This window comes from Spea bombifrons, chromosome 8 (assembly GCF_027358695.1).
Source record: "Spea bombifrons isolate aSpeBom1 chromosome 8, aSpeBom1.2.pri, whole genome shotgun sequence".
NCBI lineage: Eukaryota > Metazoa > Chordata > Amphibia > Anura > Pelobatidae > Spea > Spea bombifrons.
In genome coordinates this window covers 2,358,556-2,382,112 of record NC_071094.1, presented here as the reverse complement: position 1 = coordinate 2,382,112, position 23,557 = coordinate 2,358,556, and the positions used below count along the sequence as shown (strand labels likewise).

General features: G+C 44.9%; 2 protein-coding genes across 2 annotated transcripts in view; one reads left to right on the top strand and one right to left on the bottom strand.

Moving 5' to 3' along the window:
• Positions 1-23,557, bottom strand: part of KCNT1 (potassium sodium-activated channel subfamily T member 1) — a 58,266-nt gene that overhangs the window by 4,640 nt on the left and 30,069 nt on the right. Inside the window, exons 7-28 of the mRNA XM_053473680.1 lie at positions 23,044-23,118; positions 21,291-21,374; positions 20,480-20,574; positions 17,170-17,350; positions 15,163-15,327; positions 14,558-14,694; positions 14,384-14,447; positions 14,088-14,196; positions 13,877-13,985; positions 13,073-13,222; positions 12,568-12,797; positions 7,413-7,629; positions 5,882-5,987; positions 5,319-5,491; positions 4,886-4,957; positions 4,470-4,604; positions 3,490-3,601; positions 3,191-3,292; positions 2,529-2,612; positions 2,036-2,164; positions 1,684-1,704; positions 1,170-1,470 (exon numbers count right to left, since the gene is read on the bottom strand). Coding sequence (XP_053329655.1) covers positions 1,170-1,470; positions 1,684-1,704; positions 2,036-2,164; positions 2,529-2,612; positions 3,191-3,292; positions 3,490-3,601; positions 4,470-4,604; positions 4,886-4,957; positions 5,319-5,491; positions 5,882-5,987; positions 7,413-7,629; positions 12,568-12,797; positions 13,073-13,222; positions 13,877-13,985; positions 14,088-14,196; positions 14,384-14,447; positions 14,558-14,694; positions 15,163-15,327; positions 17,170-17,350; positions 20,480-20,574; positions 21,291-21,374; positions 23,044-23,118 — 2,851 coding nt within the window. The remainder of the gene's footprint in view (positions 1-1,169; positions 1,471-1,683; positions 1,705-2,035; positions 2,165-2,528; positions 2,613-3,190; positions 3,293-3,489; positions 3,602-4,469; positions 4,605-4,885; positions 4,958-5,318; positions 5,492-5,881; positions 5,988-7,412; positions 7,630-12,567; positions 12,798-13,072; positions 13,223-13,876; positions 13,986-14,087; positions 14,197-14,383; positions 14,448-14,557; positions 14,695-15,162; positions 15,328-17,169; positions 17,351-20,479; positions 20,575-21,290; positions 21,375-23,043; positions 23,119-23,557) is intronic.
• Positions 1-23,557, top strand: part of UBAC1 (UBA domain containing 1) — a 105,128-nt gene that overhangs the window by 57,843 nt on the left and 23,728 nt on the right. The gene's annotated exons all lie outside the window — the stretch shown is intronic.

The following is a 23,557-nucleotide window of genomic DNA, read 5'->3' as shown; positions in this document are numbered from 1 at the left end:
CCGCTGGCAACAGTGGGTGGAAAATTCCATATCATAAACTGCAATAAGGGGATAATCCCATTCTCTATTGGCTGCAGTAACAAGAAGACCCCATTTCTCATTGGCTGCGCCAAGAAGATCTTAGTTTCTATTGGCTGCACAGGGTTTGACATTGATCGTGTATGGGGCATCTGACCGAATCCCTGCCCACAGGGGAGGTAATGCGGTGAAACGTCAAGGAACGAGAACACAAGAGACAAACCGGAGCCAACATTACAGAGTGTAAGCTCTTCAGACAAGACACTCATTGGATATCGACTAACGACACAGAGTATGAGGTTCAGAAGCAACGGCGCGTCTCAACTCACTTGTTGGATTGACATGGAGGCGAGTGAACTGAGAAGCTCCAGCGATGCGAGTTATAGATCTATATTTAGATGCCGAGATAAAAGGGCTCACCCTCCAAAGCTCCGCTCGTATCCACGAGGTTCATGCAGCGAGACGCCGACTCATGAAGCCTCTCAAGACCTTAGAGATCCCGAGATAACCCGTCTAGAAGGAACCTCTGAGGTCTCAGCGTGGGTCGCGCAGCATCTCACAACATCGGCCATAAAATGTCACGCGCATGTTTTCGGCATCGTTCTACGGGACCACTAACGGCACAACTACCAACGTTCCAAATGGCCAAGGAGGCATTTAGGGCTGTAGAACCCTGCGATACCCTCATTCCCAGCAAACATTCTGAGCTGCTAGAAAAGAGGGGCATCGAGAGAGGAAAGAGGGGCAGCAGGGGAGGAGAGAGGGGCATCAGGGGAGGAGAGAGGGACATCAGGGGAGGAAAGAGGGGCACATAGATTTGGGGCCCCAAAGATGGATACATGGAGCATAGCTTCATGGAGCTTATTTTCAGTCCAGCCTTTTGCCTCTCCTTCCAAGCTTCAATTCCCTCATTGGGTTACCTTCTACCACTTCTGTTGGAAGGCTGCTCCATTTATCCACCAGCATCTTCTGACTCATCTATTTCAGAAACTACAATCCCCGACCCTTAGTATTTATCCATGTACGTTTGCGGTATTTCTCGACTTGTCTACAAACCTCACATTAACACAACAGATGAATGGAACCCGAGCGTTGGTGATGAACGTCTGTATGCAAATTGCAATAAGCGCCCCCCCCCCCCGTTGACTTACCGTAGCCGTTGGTAGGCAGACCAAGATGTTTCATCCTGTTTTTCACCAGCTCCGATAGCTCCTGCCGCTCCGATCGCCGGTAGAGGTTAAGTCTCTGCTGGCTGATCCACTCGGCAGATTTGCTTGCTTGCTTGTTCCCCTTCCTGCTGAGCCGCCGGGCCCACTGCATACTCTTCCTGCGAAGCAGCGGGTGTTCCGACGGCTCGCTGGACGTGGAATTCCGGTGACTGGGTTTCGCCGTCCACGGCTCCTTCACGTCCTTGGTGTCTTCGCAATCCTCGACGTTGATCGAGATCTGAGACTGGAACATCGAAATAGACGGTCAGGGACTTGACCGCTTGGGTCAAAGTATAAAAAATATCATATAAAAGGATAAAAAAAAAAAAAAAAAAATGTACAAATTTATATGTAGTTAACAAAAAAATGTAAAAGAAAATCTATACTTTGTAGTAGTTTGGTATTAATAATATTAATTATATATATAATCACTCGGATATCAAGCAGTAGGACTCACCTGCGTTCTGATGTCATGCGGCTGTAAGATTAAGAAGAAAGGCTTATTATTTTGAGATAAGACTAAGAATTTAGGCAGCAAAAACAGAATATATCAGAATTTTGGAAATATCTGAAAAAAAAAAAAAAAAAAAAAAAAAAAAGAGGCCCGGAAAGGCCACCAACTACAACAGCCCCAGTGGAGGAGCATACAGGAGAGAAGCGTACGTCATGACTCCCGTATTGGGATAGTATATATATATATAAAGTATAAAATGTAACTATGTATCGCATAGAAGAGAAAATGAGAAATCAGCAAAACAAAAAAAATTCCATCCAAATGGTTATTGGTCGACCTTGACATGGCGCCTCACCTCCGATGTTGAAAACATATGAGACTGGGTGCGGTAAATCCCGATCGGGATCTCGGCACTGGAGGAACAGAGTTTCTGGAACAGCCGTCCGTACGTCCGGATCCACAGATCGTCTTCTGTGATTTTCATCTGAAATAAAGTTTTTTGTTACAGGAAGCGGCACTAAAAACCAATCGCATGTAGATTAAAGGGTCCGTAAAGGCTTCTATACAAAGGTCGGCAACAATTAACCGTCAGGGATAATATCACATTATTACAATACTATGTATCAGCTACAACATGGAGAAGATGTCACCAAAAGAGCCGCCATTTTGTCCCAAGATGAACTTCTACCCAAATTGTGGGGCTTTCGGTGACGTCCTCTCCTCCGATTAGAGGATCAGAGGAAAGAACGTCACTTGAAGTGCTGCCATTTTGTTGAAGTCCATGTCAGGTTATGGGCCTTCCATCCCTTGGAAGACTTCTAAAGACAGGAAGAAGGGTCCATGCTCACCGCACAGAGGTATCCGGATCCCGGCGTGGTGTCCAGGCCCAGGAGCAGCCTGGTGATTGTTATCATATAATCCTTTACAAAGGACTGAAACGAAATAAAAGAGTTTCCAGCCATTCATTTGTCCTTCATTCCCCCCCATTAGCAGCCGCCTGGAGATCCTTTTCTACAGAGAACACCCCAAAAGAGAGAGATTTGGAAGTAATTGTTTGTCTGAGCTTTCACACGGTTAAAGCGGACCCATCATCACAAAAAGCCCTTTACATTTATCATTAGAATGCGAGAATGTGTCTGAATTTCCCCAAAGATATATAAAAGATAATATTTTCTTGTATTTAAAACGAGTTATGAAGACATAAAAAAAAAAAAAAATATGCAAATGAACAACCAATCAGATGGAGCTTGGAAGGCGCGTGACAGGAAATCTTATTATCTAAGAGATGGATAATGTTTAAGCCAATGGGCTACAAAATAAAATAGATACTTAGTTACTCGGGGCAAGAAACCCCCCCCCCCCAAAAAGTATTAAAATGTAACTTTCTCAAAGTTTTTGGATGACGGCCCGTGTTTATTTACCCTTTGTAAGCTGTGTGCCTCAAAGGAGATACAAAAGACCAACGAGATGCCGCCTGTAGCGCCCCAAGCCGGCTGAGAGTTGTACTGACCTGATATAACAACGTATCCAGCATACTGATACTGAACACCCGGCCGGCAGCGAACGGAAGCCTAAACATGAACGCCAGGTTGGATCCATTCTCACGCTCTTTCTGCAAACACGGCAAGGATATCGTCATCGGAACACGCAGCGGTTGGGTATAACGTTACGTTTATAGATCGCTGCGTTTATATAGAACGGCCACCACAAACACCGCGGCCACCAACCCCATAGGCATGGACTGGGAGGTGGGACGCCACCGGGCACTATGGGGGGGGGGCGGTTAGAATTTGCGTTAGGTGCCCTTACCTTTTCGAGTTTGGACAGAGCGAGGGAATAACAATCCTTTGCCCTGAACTGCATGAAGCGCATGTTGGAGGGATGCGTGAGCTCGGTGGTGATACTGAGACTTGGGAAAAGCCTGTAAAAGGAGAAAGAAACAAAGCGCTAGGTAAGAAAGGGTTACTGTTTCAACGTCTCGCGTATCTGCCCTTCCATTCCTACATCCGCCGCCCCCCCCCCCCTTCCGGCCAAGTTCAAGAACGAACCCAACGGTGAAGGCCGGTCGATGCGGATATCCACGTATCATGTAGGAAAGATTTGCTCGTATACCGACATCGGCTGGGGCTTTAATATTTAATGCAAAACCCAAGAGAATTCGTAAACAAAAAAAACAAAAAAAATTGGGCTGATAGCAGCTTTTACTATTATGCGGTTAGATCTGCTGCCGAAAGCCGAAGACGATATTAAATAACCTTTGTTATTGGTGCTAAACCCACCCGAAACATCCGATCCCAATCCGATACGTTTTCCCTTCGTACGAGAAAGACATGGGGGGGTTAAATAAAAAACTACCTCTGCCTCGTTAACCCAGAGTGACCTGGCTTTTAAAAAAAAAAAAAAAATTAAAAAAAATTAAAAAAAAAGGTTTTCAGGCTTTAGAAACGCTTCTGAAAAAAATGTTATTTAAAAAGGAGACGACGGAGAAGACCTTGGAATGTTTTGTTGTTCAAAAAGGTTATTAAAATTCCGAGGTTCTAACATTCCGGGGGCAGCTGGCGGATGAGAAGCTAAAGGCCGAGGTCCTCCTCACTCCCACTCCTAATTCACAATTCAGTCAACCTCCTCATTACAAAAGGTTCCTCCGTCTTTATGTCTAAACGGGAAAGTCCCCCCCCCGAGTTTAATTACGAGGGGCGTTGCGTGGTGACTGTTATGGAAAGCGGGTAGGGATTTCTCCTATTGTGCTAGTTTTCTAATGACGTTGAATAAACTCAGAGGTTCCTCACCTGAACATCGTTTGCACGTTGACGATAGTCTTGGCATCTGCCATGTAGTCCTCCTCCGCGCTCATGGTGCTCTCCTTATCCACGACCACCAGATTGTCCGCGTAAATGATTCCGCACTGCAATAAGTTATCCAGGCTGAGGAAAGACAAAAAGTCGTTACTTTAATGAGTTCATGTATTCCTTCCGATGAAGGTTTATCCGTTAAATGTTTGCTGTGAGGAGACGTTCAACTTAAGGACCGATTATCTCCAGGGTCATGGGATGTGGTATGGCCTCTGGCTTGATTATCTCGCATCTAATCCATAAGAGGATCTACTGTTTATGGTTTTAAAACAGTGGAAAATAATTTTAGGTTGCTTACAATTGGGTCGATACCAACTTTTTTATGCGGTTAGATCTGTCGAAAGCCAACTTACTTATCGATGGTTCCCACCATGAAGTAGACCATTGGAAAACAGCAGATGGCCTCCAGGAAATGATTGTCAGGCCTGTGGACGAGACGTGGAAGGTCATGTAACCACGATGAGAGAACATCTATAGTTAAGCAAGATGATCGGGGCGGCGATGTGGATTTCTGTTGCTCTAGAACACCCAAGTGCCCCGTTTCAGTCTAGCATTCAACTTATCCTAAGGAAGAACCTTCCTTAGGTTCTGAAATGCAACTAAGATCCATCAGGAGAACCTCTGGAGTACATGAACCTTAGATCGAGAAGACCTGATCTAGAACCTCCAATAAATGCATCGAGACAAGAAAGCTAGAAGAGGCTCTGGGCCTCACCCATTGGGAGAAACAGAACATAAATATTTTGCTTATGGACCTCTAGCAAAAAGTCAAACAGAAAAACGTACGGGTTGTCCAGGAGCAGAACGATGGGATTGAGTTCTTTGCGGGATCGGTAATATGCACGGAGAGGGACGATGAAGTTGTACAGTCCGTTGCCGGCGGTCTCGGCCGATACAATAATCAGCTTGTTCTTGAAGCCGTAGGCCTTGGCGTCTTCAAAACTGTTGTGTTTGCAGCCCTGAGACACAGAACGGGGGGGGGGAATGGGGTGTCAGTGTGCAATCACCACCGAGTGGGCAACCCACCGCCGGTCATCTGCTAAACTACAACGCTGTGCTGAGCCTCTACTGGAATGTCAGCCATTACTAATATGAACATATTTCTAATTAACGAGCCCAAAAATGGATAATAGAACCTAAAAACAGACCATTTGGTGGCATCGAGCATTAGGATTTTTGATTTTTTCGGTGGCCATTTTGAATGATCTATGCAGGACCTGATGACGCGTACGGAAAGACAGGAGGTAACACCGAGAGCAGCCGCTTTGGCAAAAAGTATCAGTACAACAAAAGAGTTTTTGGTTCCAGAAATGCATTTTTTATCACAATATTAAACGGGGCGAGCGTACCTTGTCCAGGCGGAGGCAGCAGAACGAGGCTTTCGAAGGCAGAAGGTGGCAGAGGGTTGGAGAGCTCCCGATATACGGGGAGTTTGGAGGGTATCCTTTCACGTACCTGCGGAGCGACAGGACACAATATGATTCTGGAACCCGGAAGCAATTCCATCGATCGGCAAAGCTCTATTATATAATGCAGATACATGAACTCCTTGAAGCGAGGTGGAATATTCTGTATAGCCAACTTGTAAATTATTTGAAGGAAAAATTAACTTTATTAATATTTTATATCATAATCGAGGCTGCTCTTAGCACTGTTGAATGGCCGCATTCTTCATTTTTAGGGGATGCTTAATTGTCATGTGACACAAAAGCAGCTACTGATAGGTTGTTGCCGTAAAAAAAGAACAAAAGTGTTTGGTGTAATGTGTAAAAATGATGGGGGGGGGGGTTTAATTTGCATTGAAACAGGGCCTCCTAAAAATAAATAAATAAAACAAATGAAGTGATAAAATTATAAATTATAATAATATTTATAAAAAAAAATAATAATTTAATTCAACAAGACGCAAAATTAGACCTTGGAAATTCAATTCGCTTGCAAATCAATTGTTTGGTTTCCTTTAACCGGCCACTGGGGGGCAGCATTGCGCCGTGGTTAATCTCGCACGCTCCGACCTTTTATATAAAAAAGACATTTACCCAGAAAATCAACATTATTCATGTATTCTTGGAACATACGAAAACTCCCTTTCCGTACAACACACAACATATTCCGTAAATAGTGTTTTGTTGCAGTTTCCGGAGGGGGGGGTATCAGCATCTCTTAGCGGTCTGTACTCCGAGGGGGCAGTTATTTAGGTTCTACGGATACTGAAAGTAGGTCGTGATTTTATTTTTTATATATATATATCACATCGGTAGAATTTATTTCTATTTCTTGAGGGACTTATTTAAATTATTATTTATTACATTTTATTTGTGCCGTTTTGTCATTTTTTTGTGATTTTTATTATTTTTTTTTCCGGCTGATTAAATCGATTTTGGAGACAAAGTAAATTCAGTTTGGTGACCGTTGCTAGTAAAGCTTTTCCTTAAGAGAAGTAATATTTATGTTAAAATGGCCCGTTGGCATGGAGATCAGGTTGGTTTCTAATGCGTAGATGAAGGTTTCGATCAATACGTAAGCGGTCTTTGGTTTACCAAGAATAACAAATTGTGAAATCTAGGACTTAAGAATGCGGTTGACCCACTTTAACCGTTGCATTGATTTGTTACAGAAGCAGAGAGAGCGGTGGCTGCCATTCCAGAAGCTCGGCCATTGTCCATCGGAAGAGGTCTCCGAGTCTCGGTCATCGACTATCGGTAGTCATTGACAACGAAAGATTTAATGGGAATAAAGATACCCCCCTTAGAACCTGCTGGAATTACACGCTATTGTAAGTGTGGCAAACCGACCTCGAGACAAGGCCACCCATCAGCGAGGTCCATCTCGAGGGGCAACCAACGTTGACAATGAATCTGCTCTCTTGCTGATACTTACTCAAGGACGGGGAGGCCTTCGTCGTCAGACTGTGTCATCTCATCCTCTGATTGGTCACTCAGGAGGTCACATGGCAGGACCGTACTGCTGTCTGCAATTTCGAGCACTGGGGCAATGCTGGGTCTTCTAGCCCCCGAGCCGTTCTCCGACGGGAGGGTTAGTTTGCTGCTGTGCGCCGGTCGACACTCTGTATTCTGCAGGTCCATGGCCACCGTGCCTGGGAAACAAACATTGAAAGTCAACGGAGACCTAGATTTACATGGTAAAAAAAACAACAAATATATAAAACCTTGGCTACCTATACATGCCCCGAGCGAGTCATTAGACCCTTAGACCCGGCTCGGGGTTTGTTCTCCTGCAACATTCTAACTTGGAAACCTAACATGTTCTACTGCCCCAAGCTTCTGATAAGGCATGGAAAATCCACCAGCCATCCAACTGAGGAAGTCCCAATCATTCATGGCGGTCTCCTTTATTTTGTGACCGGTCTGTGGCCTCATGAGGTCTGCTTTTGGCTTTTTTTTAGTGTTCAGGAGACAAAGTATTCCAAAAGACGTTGAAGCTCCTTAAAACAGAGACAGATAATGGGATTCAATCGGTCTTTCCAGACCTTCAAGTCTGAAACGAAATAGCTGAGTCGGTGGAGCTTGTCATTTCGGAGGTAGTAGGCGTTGGAGTTGGCGGTCTCTCGTCCTCATTAATTTTTTTTAAGAGTTTAGGGTCAGTCTGTATCAGGAAGCTGACAGATCTGCTCCAGGAAACATACGGGGAGGTTTGACAGATATCAAGTCACCGAAATGTTGGAGTTTGTTGCTCTCCAGGGACCCCCCGGCGAGCGATGATTAGAAATTAACAGAGTTTAAAGGGGAGACACGGGGAGGAATAATTACAGACATAAGGATTGTTTGCTTGAGTCATGGACCTAGACCTGAGCTGGCACCTGTCACGAAGCAGTAGAAACAAATGCAACTAAAACAAAACATAGAAGCCATAGAAGCAGATCGGCCCCATTCGGCCCCCCGTCTAGTCGCCCGTTTCTCCTGCTGTAAAGACTCAAACCTTAATCAGTCATTGGTCTCGTCTTAGATTCAGGAGCCGTATGTCTATCCCATGCATGTTTAATCCCCACACTGTATTACCCTCTACCACTTCTACTGGGTGGCTGTTCCACCTATCTACCACCCTCTCAGTAACATTAAAAAAAGCTCCTGGCCCTCTAGTTTTAGAGTATGGCCTCTTCTTCTAACATTTCAAATCCCTTTATGCAATGTCAATGTCTCCCCCCAAGCCGGACATATTGAGATCCTTCAGTCTCTTAGTCCTCTAATATAATGGAAGCCGCGTAAAGAGTAAAGACCGATGAGCCAACAAATCCAGAGGATGCACCAAGAACAGTTTACAGATTCCAAGGGCAAAGGAAAGGATCCTTTCGCTCTGTTAATAGCCGCAGAGACCGGCGTGTCCTCTGCGCCCCGTGGCTCTGTGCCGTAAAATTTGCATGCGTGTTCCTTATTTGCATATGTTTCCCCAACCCCTTTTAAGCCAGAAAGTGCTGCGTATCACATACTATTATTTAAACGACATTGTATAAAGCAGCAATACGCACTGGTATATCAAGGGTTAACACCGTACCCCCCCCCCCAGTATTACTCCATCATGTGTGTGAAAGAGTTAATGCCCCTTCCTCCTCGTTCTACGGGGCTGTTAGGTACCCTGATGTTGTAACAATGTCAGGGCAGCAGCTGGTTGGTCCCAGTGGGCCGATCCTGCGCGGCTCGGATTTGTTGTTGTTTTTTTGACATTGTGTGACCCGTCCTGCGCTTGTGGAAGAGATTAATGAGGTAACGCAGCTCTTACGGCGACGCAGAACCCAAGGATACAAAGACAAAGCAAAAAGATTCAGCCCTCCATACCGTGTGTGAATAAAATCCACGACATTATCGCATGTCTCTGTTTTCGGTTTGCGCAGGATTGGATTGATAGGAATTAGACTCGTTCATTCGGGTTCGTACGAATTTCAAATTTACTGAATTTGAGCAAATTCTGTGATTTGTACGAAGCCACGACCCTCCCACAAAAAAAAAAAAAACGAAAAGCTCAGAATTTTAATCCGAAATTCACATTCATTCACACACTCTCAATCTCATTCTCTCACACTCTCTAAATGTTTCTCCACCGACCACTTCCGGATCTTCTTGTTCTTCACCTTTCCTCCTCTACCTTCTGTCAAGAACATGCAGAAGCGAAAAGGGTCGGTGGAGAAGGTAGGGAAACAGTTAGAGCAGAGAAAGAGTGAACGAGAATGAGAGTGTGAGTGAGTGAGTGAATATGGGCACCGGGCAACAAATTTCGTTCCTGTATCAATTTTTTTTTCCAGGTTTACCATTCCTTGTTTGGCTTGGACACAACCTGGAGCGAACTTCTACCAAAATGGGATCGATGGCATCCTTAATTCGGGGGGGGGAGATTTGTTGGCAGAAGTTTACCTTAGGGCAAAATGACGGCACTTTCGGCGACGTCCTCTCACCTATTTATAGGATCTAGTGAGCAGATGTCACTGGAAGCGCTGCCATTTTGGCACATGCAGACAAAGAAGGAAGATAAGGAACAAGAAGATGTGCAAGTGGAAGCAGAAGCGGTTGGCAGAGAAGGTAGGGAAACATTTAGAGAGCATTAGAGAGAGAGTGAGTGTGAGATAGTGAGTGAATGAGCGTGAGTGTGAGACAGTGAGTGAATGAAAGAGTGAATGTAGGCCCCGGGCAACAAATTTAGTACCCAAATTAAAAATGCCCCTGAACTTTCCACATCAGCTTAGGCGGCAAATATTCTTTGAAGCCAAAACAGTTATGCCAACACAATCGGTTTATAACGGCGCACTAAAGCATACCTGCCAAATACCCTGTTATTTTGGCCAGTCTCTCTTCTGCCCCCCCCCTCTCTTTTGTTTCCTCCCCTGATGCCCCTGTTTTCTAGGAGTTCAGAATGTTTTTCAGGTACGAGGAAGATCCATTAGGCAAATTCCTTGTGATGTCTTCATCATGTATCTTTTTTTCACCCCCCATTACAGAATATGTTCTTCTTTTATGTCCGACACACTCCTCGGGAAGCCACGTTAATGAAATATATCACAGTGAACATAATAAGAGAAGATAATGCATCATTCGGAGGGGGATGAAAAGCTCTTCTAGATAATAAATCCGGCAGCTTGTTATAGAACGCGCTCCTTTCGACGAGCGTGTGATTGGTACGCGAGGCGCTCGGAGAGGACGCTCCATCTGGTCTTATATAACAGGACCGAGACGGTAATGTCTTCAGACAGAGGGAGGTCAAGAGTCTAGAATGAGTTTTGGAAGAAAGCTTTCATTCACTAATGGAGGTAGAACTCGGTTTCATGGCTACAATTTCACTCTGATTAGAACACAAGTGTGACAACGGCCCATGGAGCAGAAGACTTTGGAGAAGAAAGGCCCAAGTCCTTCAGATCTCCACTTCTAGATTTTGAGAGACAACTTGACTGTGTAGCCCGCCGTCCTACATCCCCAATTAGATACGAGGGTCTAAACTGGTTTGAACTTGAATTAGGGGCAGAAGAGAGTAAACAGAAGGGGGGGGACTATCGTCTTCAAGCCTTTTCACCACCTACATGGATGGTTTTGGAGAAAAGGTTCACCAACCGGCCTCTAGTAAAGCAGCAAGTGCCACAAAATCATGGTTCACTTAAAAAGGAAATCCTGCTTCCATCAAAGGATCCTTGTTATGTTACTGAGAAAGGTGGTAGATAAGTGGGACGGTCTCCCGACAGAAGTGGTAGAGGGCGACTAGACGGGGGCCGATCTACTGGCAGGTTCTGGGTTTGCAGCACATGCTTTTAGAATATATTCTCCGGTTTCAGTAAAATTCTCATCCATGTAGAAATATCTCCCTGACTACTTATTATTTTGTCTGTCCATTAAAACGACCCTCTCGGGGCTTCTCCCAGAATCCTTTGCAGGTCCCATCGCTGCTGATTTTAGGCTATTTTTATTCTATTCCTCTGAGTTTTTCAACAGGCACGAAACGTAACGTTTTTTGGAGGATATTCCCCGGTGGGCTCCTTGGGGAGGAAATGCCAATCACTCAGCTCCAGTGCCTCTCTATTAACAAAGTGTTATTTTTTCATTCTTTTCTCTTTTTAAGAAGATTTGGCTTCAGAGAAAAGGACGCTCCGCGTGGGACAAAGTACAGCGAAGATTAGACGTTTCTCATAAACACGGCACCAAAACACGACACGTTATAAAAGGTAGGACAGCGGGAGGACCCGTCGGATTCAAAATAACTATCATTATTAAATTATTATTCTTATAACAATATTAGGGAAGAATAAGGGAGCTCAATATGTCTGGCTTGGGAGAGGAGGGATGAGAGAGAGAGGGGGGATATGAGAGAGAGAGGGGGGGATATGAGAGAGAGAGAGGGGGGGGGGATGAGAGAGAGAGAGAGGGGGGGGATGAGAGAGAGAGAGGGGGTGAGAGAGAGAGAGAGGGGGGGTGAGAGAGAGAGAGAGGGGGGATGAGAGAGAGAGAGAGAGAGAGGGGGGATGAGAGAGAGAGAGAGGGGGGATGAGAGAGAGAGAGAGGGGGGATATGAGAAAGAGAGAGGGGGGATATGAGAAAGAGAGAGGGGGGATATGAGAGAGAGAGGGGGAGATGAGAGAGAGAGGGGGAGATGAGAGAGAGAGGGGGAGATGAGAGAGAGAGGGGGAGATGAGAGAGAGAGAGAGGGGGGTGGGATTTAAATACATAAAGGGATTTAAAGTACAGGAGGAGAAAAATTACAACAAGGGACTGGAATCTAACACTAGAGGAATCAGAGACTGAGATGGAATGGAAGGAGGATTTACTTTACTGAGAGGGTGGTAGATAAGTGGAACAGCCTCCCAGCAGAAGTGGTAGAGGGTAATACAGTGAGGGGATTAAACATGCATGGGATAGACATACGGCTCCTGAATCTAAGACGAGACCAACGACTGATTAAAGATTCTGGGCAACCCTAAACATCAAGACTGATTAAATAAATGATTACACCCCAAACATTGACATCAGGTCTCAGTGAACGGAGCGGCATACGCTGTAACACATTCCGCAGACGAGTAACGGGAGGTTTCCGGGGAACGTACCCATGCTGGCGATGATGCTGTGAACGGGCAGCCTGGACGGTCCATCGAAGAGCCCTCTGCCTTTTCTCTTCTGCTTCTCCTCCTGCTTGAAGATGAAAGCCGAGTTCTCCTCCTTGGTGATGTTTATGTAGAAGCAGGTGTCGGACCCCACCATGATGTGCCTCGGCCCGGGGTTCAGTAAAATGCTCTTACTGTCCTCCCTCTTCACGCCGATCAAACACACGCCGTACCTAAAGCAAGTCAACGGGGGAGAAAGAAAGGACAGAAACCACTCTCAGATACAACAAGTCTCCAATGTTCTACACCGGGGGGGGGGCTGGGTTCACCAACGATATGCCCTTGAAAGGAGGGTAAGAAAAAGGGGCTAAAAGAGTATCTCAAAGTTGATTTGTTAGAGGCTAATGGTGAGCTTCACTGAGAAGGTAGTAGATGGGCAGAACAGCCTCCCAGCAGAGGTGGTAGAGGCTAATACAGTGAGGAGATTTAAACATGCGGAGGCTCTTACTTTTTGTGGGCGTGGAAAGCCGCATACGTGAAACTCTTCCCTTCGTACTCCATGAAGAATTTGCTGTCCCCCATGCGGATGTGATACACCTCGTTTCCAGAACATCGCCCGTACATCCGCTGCCACTGCTCTGGGGACTGCTGGCCTTCCCTGGAAGCACGAGCGGGGCTTATTCACTAAACGGCGAGCTGTACGCGAGGCGCATTTCACTATCACCCCCTATGAATGTACCCCAATACATGCCCTTTAGGGTGAACCCTTAATGTCGCGGGCGACTTTTCCAGCTCGGGCTGACTAACGGAATGGAACGGAATGGGGCTTTGGAATGAATCCGGAATCTACTCAGTGCCCCCACGGCAGTGGACCCTCTAGATTAAAAAAAGTCCAGAAATCTCGAGCGGTCTCCTGGGTCCAAACGCGACGATTGCTAAAAACATTTCTTGTTACAATATGAATAAAGTCCTAAAGAACATCAAAATGTATCAAATCCAAAACTAAATATTTGGAATGGTTTCATTTCACAGGTTTATGCGTAAAATCTGCTGTTTGGTTACGGGGAGGACGGCCGGCATACGGATACATTCTGCTCTAGAACAGCGTCGGGCGCGGTGGAACCGGAGCTGTGAAATATCTGACCCACAAATCCATTTTCTGCCGAGATCTCCCCCGCAGACTTTCCCTTTTCTATTAATATTTGAAAAGGTCCGTTTTTTGGTGGAGCAAAAAAAAACAAAAACAAACAAAAAAAAAAAAAACAGAAAAGGGGTCAGATTTGGGCCAGGTGGTGGAGGTCTTTTTACTTACTGTCCTCTGGAGGTGTGGACCAGGAGGGTGATGAGGGTGGACGTGGCGGGACACACGCAGTTCAGGGCCAGCATGGCGTATTTAAACTCCTCCTCGCAAACCACGTGATCTGCGATTCAAAGTCAACAACCACCGGCATTGAACGGCATTTACACCAAATGTTTTTATGTAGAATTTCAAATTCGCAAAAAAAAAAAGATGTTAAACTCACCTGCGAACTTCACGTGGAATTTATTCTCGGGCTTCAGAATTTGAACGTAAAGAGGACAATTAGGAGCGAAATCCTTCACAGCCCAGGCTCTGAGAATGGTCTGGTGGTCCTAAAGAACAGAAATTTCGCTTTACCGAGAGGGTGGTAGATAAGTGGAACAGCCTCCCAGCAGAGGTGGTAGAGGGTAATACAGTGAGGGGTATTAAACATGCATGGGATAGACATACGGCTCCTGAATCTAAGGCGAGACCAACGACCGGTTAAATCTGAACGGGGGACACAAGGGAAGGTCTTACGGCTGCCGTGCGATCCACTTCGTTGCGGCTGCTGAGGATAAAGCAGGCTTCGGCGTCATCCATCCTAGAAAAACACGAAGGAGGCGCGGTTTTAAGTTGGGGCGACTGCAGCAATGGTCCCTACGGCCACCACTGGCCCCCCAGATACTTCCAGAGAGAAAAGGAGTTCCTTACTTGGCCCTCATGAGATCTTGATCTTTCAGAGCGGATCCTTGAAGGTAAATCACCCTCTGGGACCACAGGGGTATCTGAAGGACCCGCCGCACTTGGATGTCCATCTCCGTGGGGCAGAGGATCACCACGTAGTAGTCCTGAAACAAGACAAAGAGGGAAGCTACGGGTCAGACTCCCGGAGCAGGTGGCAATCCACCGGATTCTAACGTTACGCGTAACTCACACCTAATGGAGAAATGACCAACGAGGGCAAACTTAGAACCTCCAGAAACGGGTGAAAAGCATGGAAAAGTACATTTTTCCATCGTTCGTCGCATTCTGGAGATAAATCCCTTCAACGTCTAACTTAACAAAAGAAAAACAAAAACTTGAAGCTGCTCCGCTTATCTACGACCCTCGTCGTAGAAGCAAAATGGGTCGGTTAACAATCGGTTAATAAACACCCGTTCTGTGCCGAGTTCTTTTCGTACCGTTACATTGGCCGAGAATAAGTTGCCCTGGAGACACAAATACCGACTTTGATTGATCACATGACGTCGGAACCTCCGAGCACAACAAATCAATGCGCCAGACACGTTGTTTCGAGGCCGATCGGGTGGCGGTACCTGCAGCCTCGGGTGCGCGTAGAACTCGTTCAGGAAATCCATGAGCAGATCGATTTTCAGGGAGCTGACACAAAGAACAACGTGTTTCTCCGTCTGGGCTCGATGACGGCTGTAATTCCCCCCCGATTTCTGCCTCTCCATCCACAGATACACCAACTCCTCGAACTACGATGAAAAGGGAAAATGTATCAGCTCGATATAACTGCAGAAAGAACGGCTGGTGGAAAGAAACGTTAGAATAGCTTTGAGGACCTGACCAAGTTCCATGGATGACGCTTAAGATCTAAAACATCTTTTGGGTGGAACGTTGGTGTAAAAGAGCACAAGGGGCCCCATTTTGGGACATCAATCCCAAGGTGGTCGGGAAGATCTGATACTTCTGATGGTCTAAAACCTTCTTCCATCAGTGGTCTTATCTTCAAGATACCCTCTGACCTGCGCACCTCTGAGCTTTCCAGTAGCAAAGACTAAAGGAGTTTCTTACTTGGCCCTCATGAGATCTTGATCTTTAAGTCCCAGGGTGGTCGGGAAGATCTGATACTTCTGATGGTCTACCAGCCATGGAAGAGGCATTGAATTTGATGGCGGGTAAGAACCATGTGACCCGGTCTACTCTTGCCTTAAAACCTTCTTCCATCCATGGTCTTATCTTCAGGATACCCTCTGACCTGCGCACCTCTGAGCTTTCCAATTACAAAGACTAAGGGTACCACCGAATGACATCATACCCTTGATACTTCAACCTGGAAACAATGTGTCGACAGCCACCAGATGTTTAACTTTGACCACATTTGTGCCCCCAAGTTGCTTTTCCTAGTTCATCAGAAACCGGGTGACCCCATAAATTACTCGTTACTATATTTTTCTATAGTGAGGTTTGTTTTAAAGTTACAATGTAACACCTCAAATTATCATTTTTGTCCCCAAATTCTTGAACGTCTATGGAATGTTTTTCAACGAATGAATTCCATTTGTTGTTCAAACGCTTGCGCAATATCACAATTCATCATCTAATTAGCCACCGATGGGGGGGGGGTTGTATATATCGCTAAAAGCAAAACAATAAAATCAAAAGCCTTTAGAATCTTCAGCTAAAAGATCGTTTTTATTTCCTAAAAATCACCGCCCAGATGTGTAAACGATCACTTAGACTTGATGTCTCCCGGGGTCTCAGAATCTGAATTGCTAAGTAGGGCGATCTCCGAGAAGCCGCTGTTTGTGTAACGCCGTTGCCAGGTAAAACGTTCGTCGAGTCAGGCGGCTTCATGCTTCCGCACGCCTGGGTGGTTTGGATGCCGACGGTAACTGTGGCGATGGCAGGTCCCATCTGTTCCGTCTCAAAGAACAGTGACAACTGTGCTCATCTCTACTGGTTTTCTTGGCACGCCGGAGGTGGGGGGGGGGGTGACACGAGCTGCTCCGGTGCGTTGAGAAAATAACCTGGGGTTCTATGAGAGATGGAGGCTTTGTCTCTGGATGACCGGTATCCAAGAACCAAACCCTCCTTTCTAATGAAGAGCAAACCCTCGGTGAAGGTTCTTGTAGGCACATGTCCACCATGTTTTTTTTTTCCACGATTAGAGTATCAATATTTTAAGAACCTGATGTATAATCTGTGTAAGAGACATGCGGAATCTCTGAAAGGCAGTCGAAGCCCCGGCAGGCCACAATAAAACATGGAAATTATGGTTTTAATCTTATTTCTTAGTATGGAAAGTACTGCCTGACCCAAACTTTTCTTAACGATGCATATTTCATGAAGCTTCTTCTTCACGTCTTTGACCAGACTGTTAAATATAGTAAAGGGCTATAATTACAGCGTATCTGCCCATGGGAATCCCCATAGCCACCCCCAAAACTGAAATCACTCTCCTTGCCGTCTTTGTTTGAGGTTCTACAAAGCCATGGTGGTGGCAACGAGCCCAGCTGCAAGGACAACTTTGGGTCATCCTGCCACCCCACTCATATATTTGAAACGAGTGCAAATAACTTCATGTATTAACTTACCTGGAGAGGTAAGACCACGAGCGCCACACAGATCATAACCACCACCAAGAGCTGGGAAGGCCAGATTTTGGGGGTGACGTCCCCATAACCCACCGTGGAGAAGGTCACTATGCAGAAATAAAAGGATTTGAAGAGAGAGAGGTTTTCTCCTGCTCTTTCCAGGTGTTGAATTCCACACATTCTGGGGAGGAGAAACAAACAAAAAGGTATGAAAATATTAGGGGTGCTCCTCTACTGATCGAGTTCTAGAACCATGGATTTCTTTCCAGTTGGGAAAGCGATGGGTGGGTTCTAGAACCGAGAGGCCACACGCTCAAAAATAATTGGTTAAAAGGCTCAGAAATGTACGTTAAGAATAACTTTAGAAACGGTCCCAAGATGGCGGCGTTCCGGAGAAATGTCACGCATTCCGTACGGGTTTTAGACGGCGCTGCGGAGCTGATAAGGACCACGGCGCGCTCTGCTGCGGAGAATCGGTGGCCTTTTCATAAACGGTACAAAGCTTACATAATGACGATCGTGACGAAGGACGGAAATGTCAAGCTCCGGGACAAATCAGCGTTCCCATGACTCACGAGCTTTTTAATTCACGGACCGCTGCGACAAAGACATCCGTCAGGCTGATCCCGCCATCGTTTCTTTACGTAAAATCGGATTGTTATGAATAATACAGAACATCATTACGGGTTGGAACAGCGGTAATTTAACTTATGTAGAACGGGGAGAAAAATTACACATCAGCTCCTTCCATTCAAAAATCATTTCTCCAACATATCCTTATTTAGTGTGGCCAGTCCCTCTGTGGGCCCCAAACCCCTGATGCCCCCCTCTTCTCCAGATACCCTTCTCTCCTCCCCTCATGCCCCTTCTCTCCTCCCCTCATGCCCCTTCTCTCCTCCCCTCATGCCCCCTCTCTCCTCCCAATACCCTTCTCTCCTGCCCTGATGGCCCCATTATCCTCCCCATACCCCTCTCTCCTGCCCTGATGCCCCCATTATCAACCCCATACCCCTCTCTCCTGCCCTGATGCCCCCATTATCAACCCCATACCCCTCTCTCCTGCCCTGATGCCCCCATTCTCCTCTCGATACCCCCATCTCACCATAACACCATTATTATTCTTCTAAATTCATAACTCAGTTTCACCAATAGCTACCAACAGGCTTCATAATCACAGTAAAAGTCTCAGTAAACCCCTACCCACAGCCCCTAAAACAAAAGTGCCCCTCTATGGGCATTTGTCATGTTGGGGGTATGAAAATGATAATGTCACGTATGCATCTCAGATTTAGACATCTCTAGATGATATTGACATTCGGAATAGTAACCCAAAACAGGAAGTTGATGCAAGACCACAGGAAGTGGCAAGTACAGATGAAAATTCCTTCCCCCATCCTCCTAAAAACAACCTTATTTTTTTATTTTAACTGATAATCACGTTTCTGTTGTAAATATTTTCCAATTTGTTTGACTATTAGATCTATCGTAATCAACAACTAAATAATAAAAAGGACGGCGCCGAGCAACAAAATGTGTATTTTTCTTGGCCTTTCACGTTTAGTTAATATAACTATTAAGGAATAAAGGAGCTGTTTTCAGGGTTCCATTAGCCTCCGGCCGCGGGTAATTATCCCTTAATGGGCTGCCAGAAAAAATTGTTTTGAAACAACATGCTTTACCATCTCCTCTAATGTCAAAAAGGCATATAGCGGAACTCAAGTGAGTTAAAAGCCACTTCAGGCTCTGCTTGGTCACGACGGCTCTCCACTGAAACAGCTATAACATCCTTACTCCTTCTGCTGGGAGGCCCTTCCGCTTATCTACCTACCCGGCAACCGCCAGGCTCCAACTACCCGGAACCCTCTTTTTGGGCTGACGCTGGTGGGGAAAAACGCCATGGCTGGAGTGGAAGTGGGCATGGAGTGGGGTGTGGAGTGGGCAAACCCAAACCGTTCCCAGGTACACCCATCTACCATCCTCTCAGTAATTCACAGACGCCGATTTCCATATTGCTTTCTTTATTACATTCCAGATCTCCACGTGGCTCGCTTACCGACCCCCATCAATAAATCTATCTGCAGGATAAAATCACTATGCAGTAAAGCGACTCTGCCCTTTGATAGAACTTCGTGATCAGTAAACCTTTTAACGACCTACGTAGCCATCTAATAAAGGACGACGTTATGCTTTATAAGGGCCGCCGAAGAAGTAGTCGATACATCGGCGCTTCTAGAACGCAGCACGGAAGAGACGCGCGCGGAATGTATGTACCGTGCCACCTACTCCTATACACAGACCCGTGCGGCAGGAACACGTTTCCTTCCAGTTTTAGGAGGTAATTAGCCGTTGTGCCCACAGAACTTGTAATTGGCTGATTTGCAGTCGCCGGCGAGAGGCTCTTTTCAGGCGCCGTTTGTGGCCCATAGAGACGGTAATTGCCGTGATGTCAGGGACGCGGTGAGTCATTACCCGCGAAGGAGACCTTCAACAATGGCTCAGCAGAGGAGAATGTCGCCCCGTCAGGACCAATTGTTCTCTTCGGTCTCCCTCCTCCACTGAGACCGCCGGCGACAAAACGCGACGCGGAATCCCAAGCCACGTGAAAGCGCCTCTCGTGGGAGCCAGAAGACGAGTCCTGGTCCTTGTCGAGTTTTGGGCTCCTCGTCACGCACTCAAGGGGAGTCCGAAAAGACAATCATAATGGCTCAAAAGTTAATTACCCCCCTATGGGGCAGTAAAGCCTCGATACCTCCTGGTTCCCCGAGAGGAACGGCTCAAAGTCCGTAACATTCCTATATCCTCCCATTTTATTACTGTTTAAGTTATCGTTTAATTGTCCCGTCCAATGGTAAGGCGGGGAACTACAGCTTTGCAGCACTGCCATAAAGCGTCACTGCGGTTCGGTGCTCTCATCGGGCAGACAAAAACTCAGCGCATGAAATTAAAAAAAATGGCTGCCTCCAAAGGACCGAAAACAAGCAAGCAAAACAACGATTTCATCACAAATATACTAAAGATTGTGAAGATTATATCAATAAATCATAAAATAAACAAATCTAAAACATTTATGTGAAAGCTTGGTTGGGAAACTCCACAGAACATCATATAAATATATATATTGGGGAAAAAAATGTGTTTAATTAACCCATCAAGAACTAGGCTTTAAACGCTCCTTACAACAAATAATAAAGCAAGATTAGGCGGTTGAGGCTCCTTTTTTGGCTCTTATTCCACCCCTACGCCCTTAACGCACCCAACCCAGACACCCTATAACCCCGCTGAGACTGCAAATAGTTAATTCGCTGCTTACCCCGTGAAGACGAGGCACAGAAGAGTACAAATCAGAATGATGACCTGATTAAACATGGCGGACTGCGTCCTCTGGATAGCCCGATGCAGGTCGTTCTGAAAGCGAAAGAAATATACGGCGATACAATTTGTATATATATATAAAAAATGTCTTTATTCACATAAAAAGAATAAATTCACTTAAAGAAAATGGATAGAGTTTGAGTAGATGGGGAGATGAAAAGTACAACTAAGAAAAAAGAAAAAAAAGTTGCCTACTCTCCCGGCGAGCTAATCACCTGCCGGAGAACTAATCAGCAGAATGACCGGCCTCCGCCAGCACAAAAAAAAAAAAAAAGGAACAGAATGATGCTGAATAATTACAGCACAAAACGGGGAGGAAAGTCAAATTAGAGGCTTCAGGGTTAATCTTTCCCGCGTGGTCATTGCTCGGACCGCGCGGAGTTGGGCTGATTGACGAAGAGAGCCGACAGTGTGCTGAAGGATTACGGCTCCGGGAGAGGAGCAAAAAGGTCCGGTTTAAAGAATTTGGACTAAAATTATAAGTTTTTGTGCAATTTTATGGAATAAGGATATTTTTTTTTAATAATTTTTTTGTATTTTTTTTTTCTGAGCTACAAACATACCCCACCCTGTTCTTTATATGCGGGGTATAATAAATGCAAAGTGAAGATGGCGTCTCCGTGGGCTGAACGTGACGACACAAACTCTTTGGGGGTTACTATGGATTTGGGGGGGGGGGGTCCTGTCTTTCGACACATGGGGCTCAGACAGCGCCGTCGCGTGCTGGCAGGGTTGGCTGCCATACTTACAATCATGTTCTCCAAGACGCATTTCGCCAACCAGCAGTTGAGGAAAACGGGGATGAATAAATTCCGTAGAGGAGGCCAAAAAATCTGAAATAAAAAATATAAAATTCAGTAAAAAAAAAAAAAAATTCATATGAATTATTAAAAAAAATATATTTGATTTATACGATTCCATTACAACATTTTATTAAAAAGTCATGAAATCGCGCAAAAATGGTTGCTGAAGCTCCACCTCTGACCCCCCCCAAAAAAATATATATTTTTGTACTTTTGGAAATGATGAACATTCTGTTACCAGGCAATATAAAAAAAAAAAAAAAATCTGAACATTAAAACATCTCCATTATACCAAATACACTTAAAATATTTATACGGACCATTAAAATAATAATAATAATATTCATAAAAAATCATAAATCTGGATAGAATCCCACAAATGTTATCTTTTCCCCCCCCCAAACTACCAAGCTTTACGTTTTTTTTTTGTATCCGCTATTTTTGCCGGTTGACTTTACCTTTAACGTTTATTGAACGCTACATTCTCATAACGCATCTCACGGACTTTCTCGCTTTCCCATAAAACCCACACTTGTCATATTTAAGCCCCAACGACAACAAAAAGAATGCGTGGGAATGCCATTTTCCGATCATAAAAGAAATTATGGTTTTTTGTGCCCCCCTCCCCAGGTAAGTCTCCTTTAAGTAGGAACAGAGTAATGGGAGTCCCATGGAGTTGGCTTTTGAGAGACAAGAAAATTACCATTTTATTTAAGAAAAAAAAAAAAAGAAGTCTGTCTGCTCGCTGTAATTCCGCTTTCATACCCGCTCCGGCATTCTAATCCCCCCGAGGCGCGGCACAATCAGGTGGGCAAGTCAAAATTAAAAAAAAAATTCTATGCGCCCAGCGTGAAGCCCGAAAGTTCTTTTATAGCCAAGAATTCTATACAATGTATCGTTTTACTGTTACAATTGTGAAAAAAAACAACAAAAACAATGGAATTATAAATAAATCCGCTAAAATCCTAATCCTGTAAGAATTAACCCCTTGAGGACAATGGGCGGTCCCTAAACCCATTGAAAACGATGCATTTTGAGCCTGGACATGTACGGGCTTTGTCATTAAGGGGTTAATGATGGGAAACGTCGTCGGAACGACTGGGTTTAAAAGCCGAACTCCCACCTTCACAGCTGTCAGAATAAATAAATAAATAAAGTCATTTAGCAAAACTCCTTAAAATTCCCGCATTCGGATTCTCAATCTGTCTCATTGTTTTTTGTTGTTTGTTTTTTTTAATTTGTTTTAAATAAAAAGATGGGTTTTTTTTTTTTTTTTTTTACACCAGAAACCTTTTTATTATTTTTAAATTACATCGGGAAAATTAATTCCTATTTCTTTCTTTTTTTTCGCAGAACTTGTGGTTTCCAAGGATGGTCGGGCCAATAAAGAAATTGCATTTAAAAAAAAAAAAAAAAATTACTGAGAGTGTGGTAGATAAATGGAACAGCCTCCCAGCAGAAGTGGTAGAGGTTAATACAGCAAGGGAAGTTACTGAGAGGGTAGTAGATAAGTGGAACAGCCTCCCCACAGAAGTGGTAGAGGCTAATAACAGTGAGGGAAGTTACTGAGAGGATTGTATATAAGTGGAACAGCCTTCCAGCATTAAACATGCGCGGGATAGACATACGGCTCCTGAATCTAAGACGAGACCAACAACTGATTAAGGAAAATGAGAAAGCAAAAAGAGGAAGAACTCACAGTAATGATGAACGGAACGGTGTTAATCATTTCCAAGATGAATGAAATCCGGATGATCTGTTCCCAAATGTTGCCCTGCGAAAAGAGAAGGGAAAAAATGATTTTCATCATAAAGTGTAAAGGAGAGGAGCAAGGAAAGTGATTTTGTCAGCCTACAAATCCTATCATCCATATCCAGCCACACGGATTGCTGAGAGTGATGGAATTCAACACAACCAGGAATTACACGTTTTCTACTCAAAAAATCTTCCCAGTTTAACTATTCTATAGTTTTTCTATAACAGACACATTTCCTAAAAAAAAATAAAAAAAAACAGACCAAATACATTCACTACCGTTTAAAAGTTTGGGGTCACTTAGAAATGTCCTTGTTTTGGGTAGAAAAGCACATTTTGACCATTAAATTAACCCAAAAAGGATCAGTAATCCAGCGCAGACGGGGTTAATGTTGGAAATTACTATTGTAGCTCGAAACGGATGATTTTTAATGGAATCTCTTCATAGGCGTACAGAG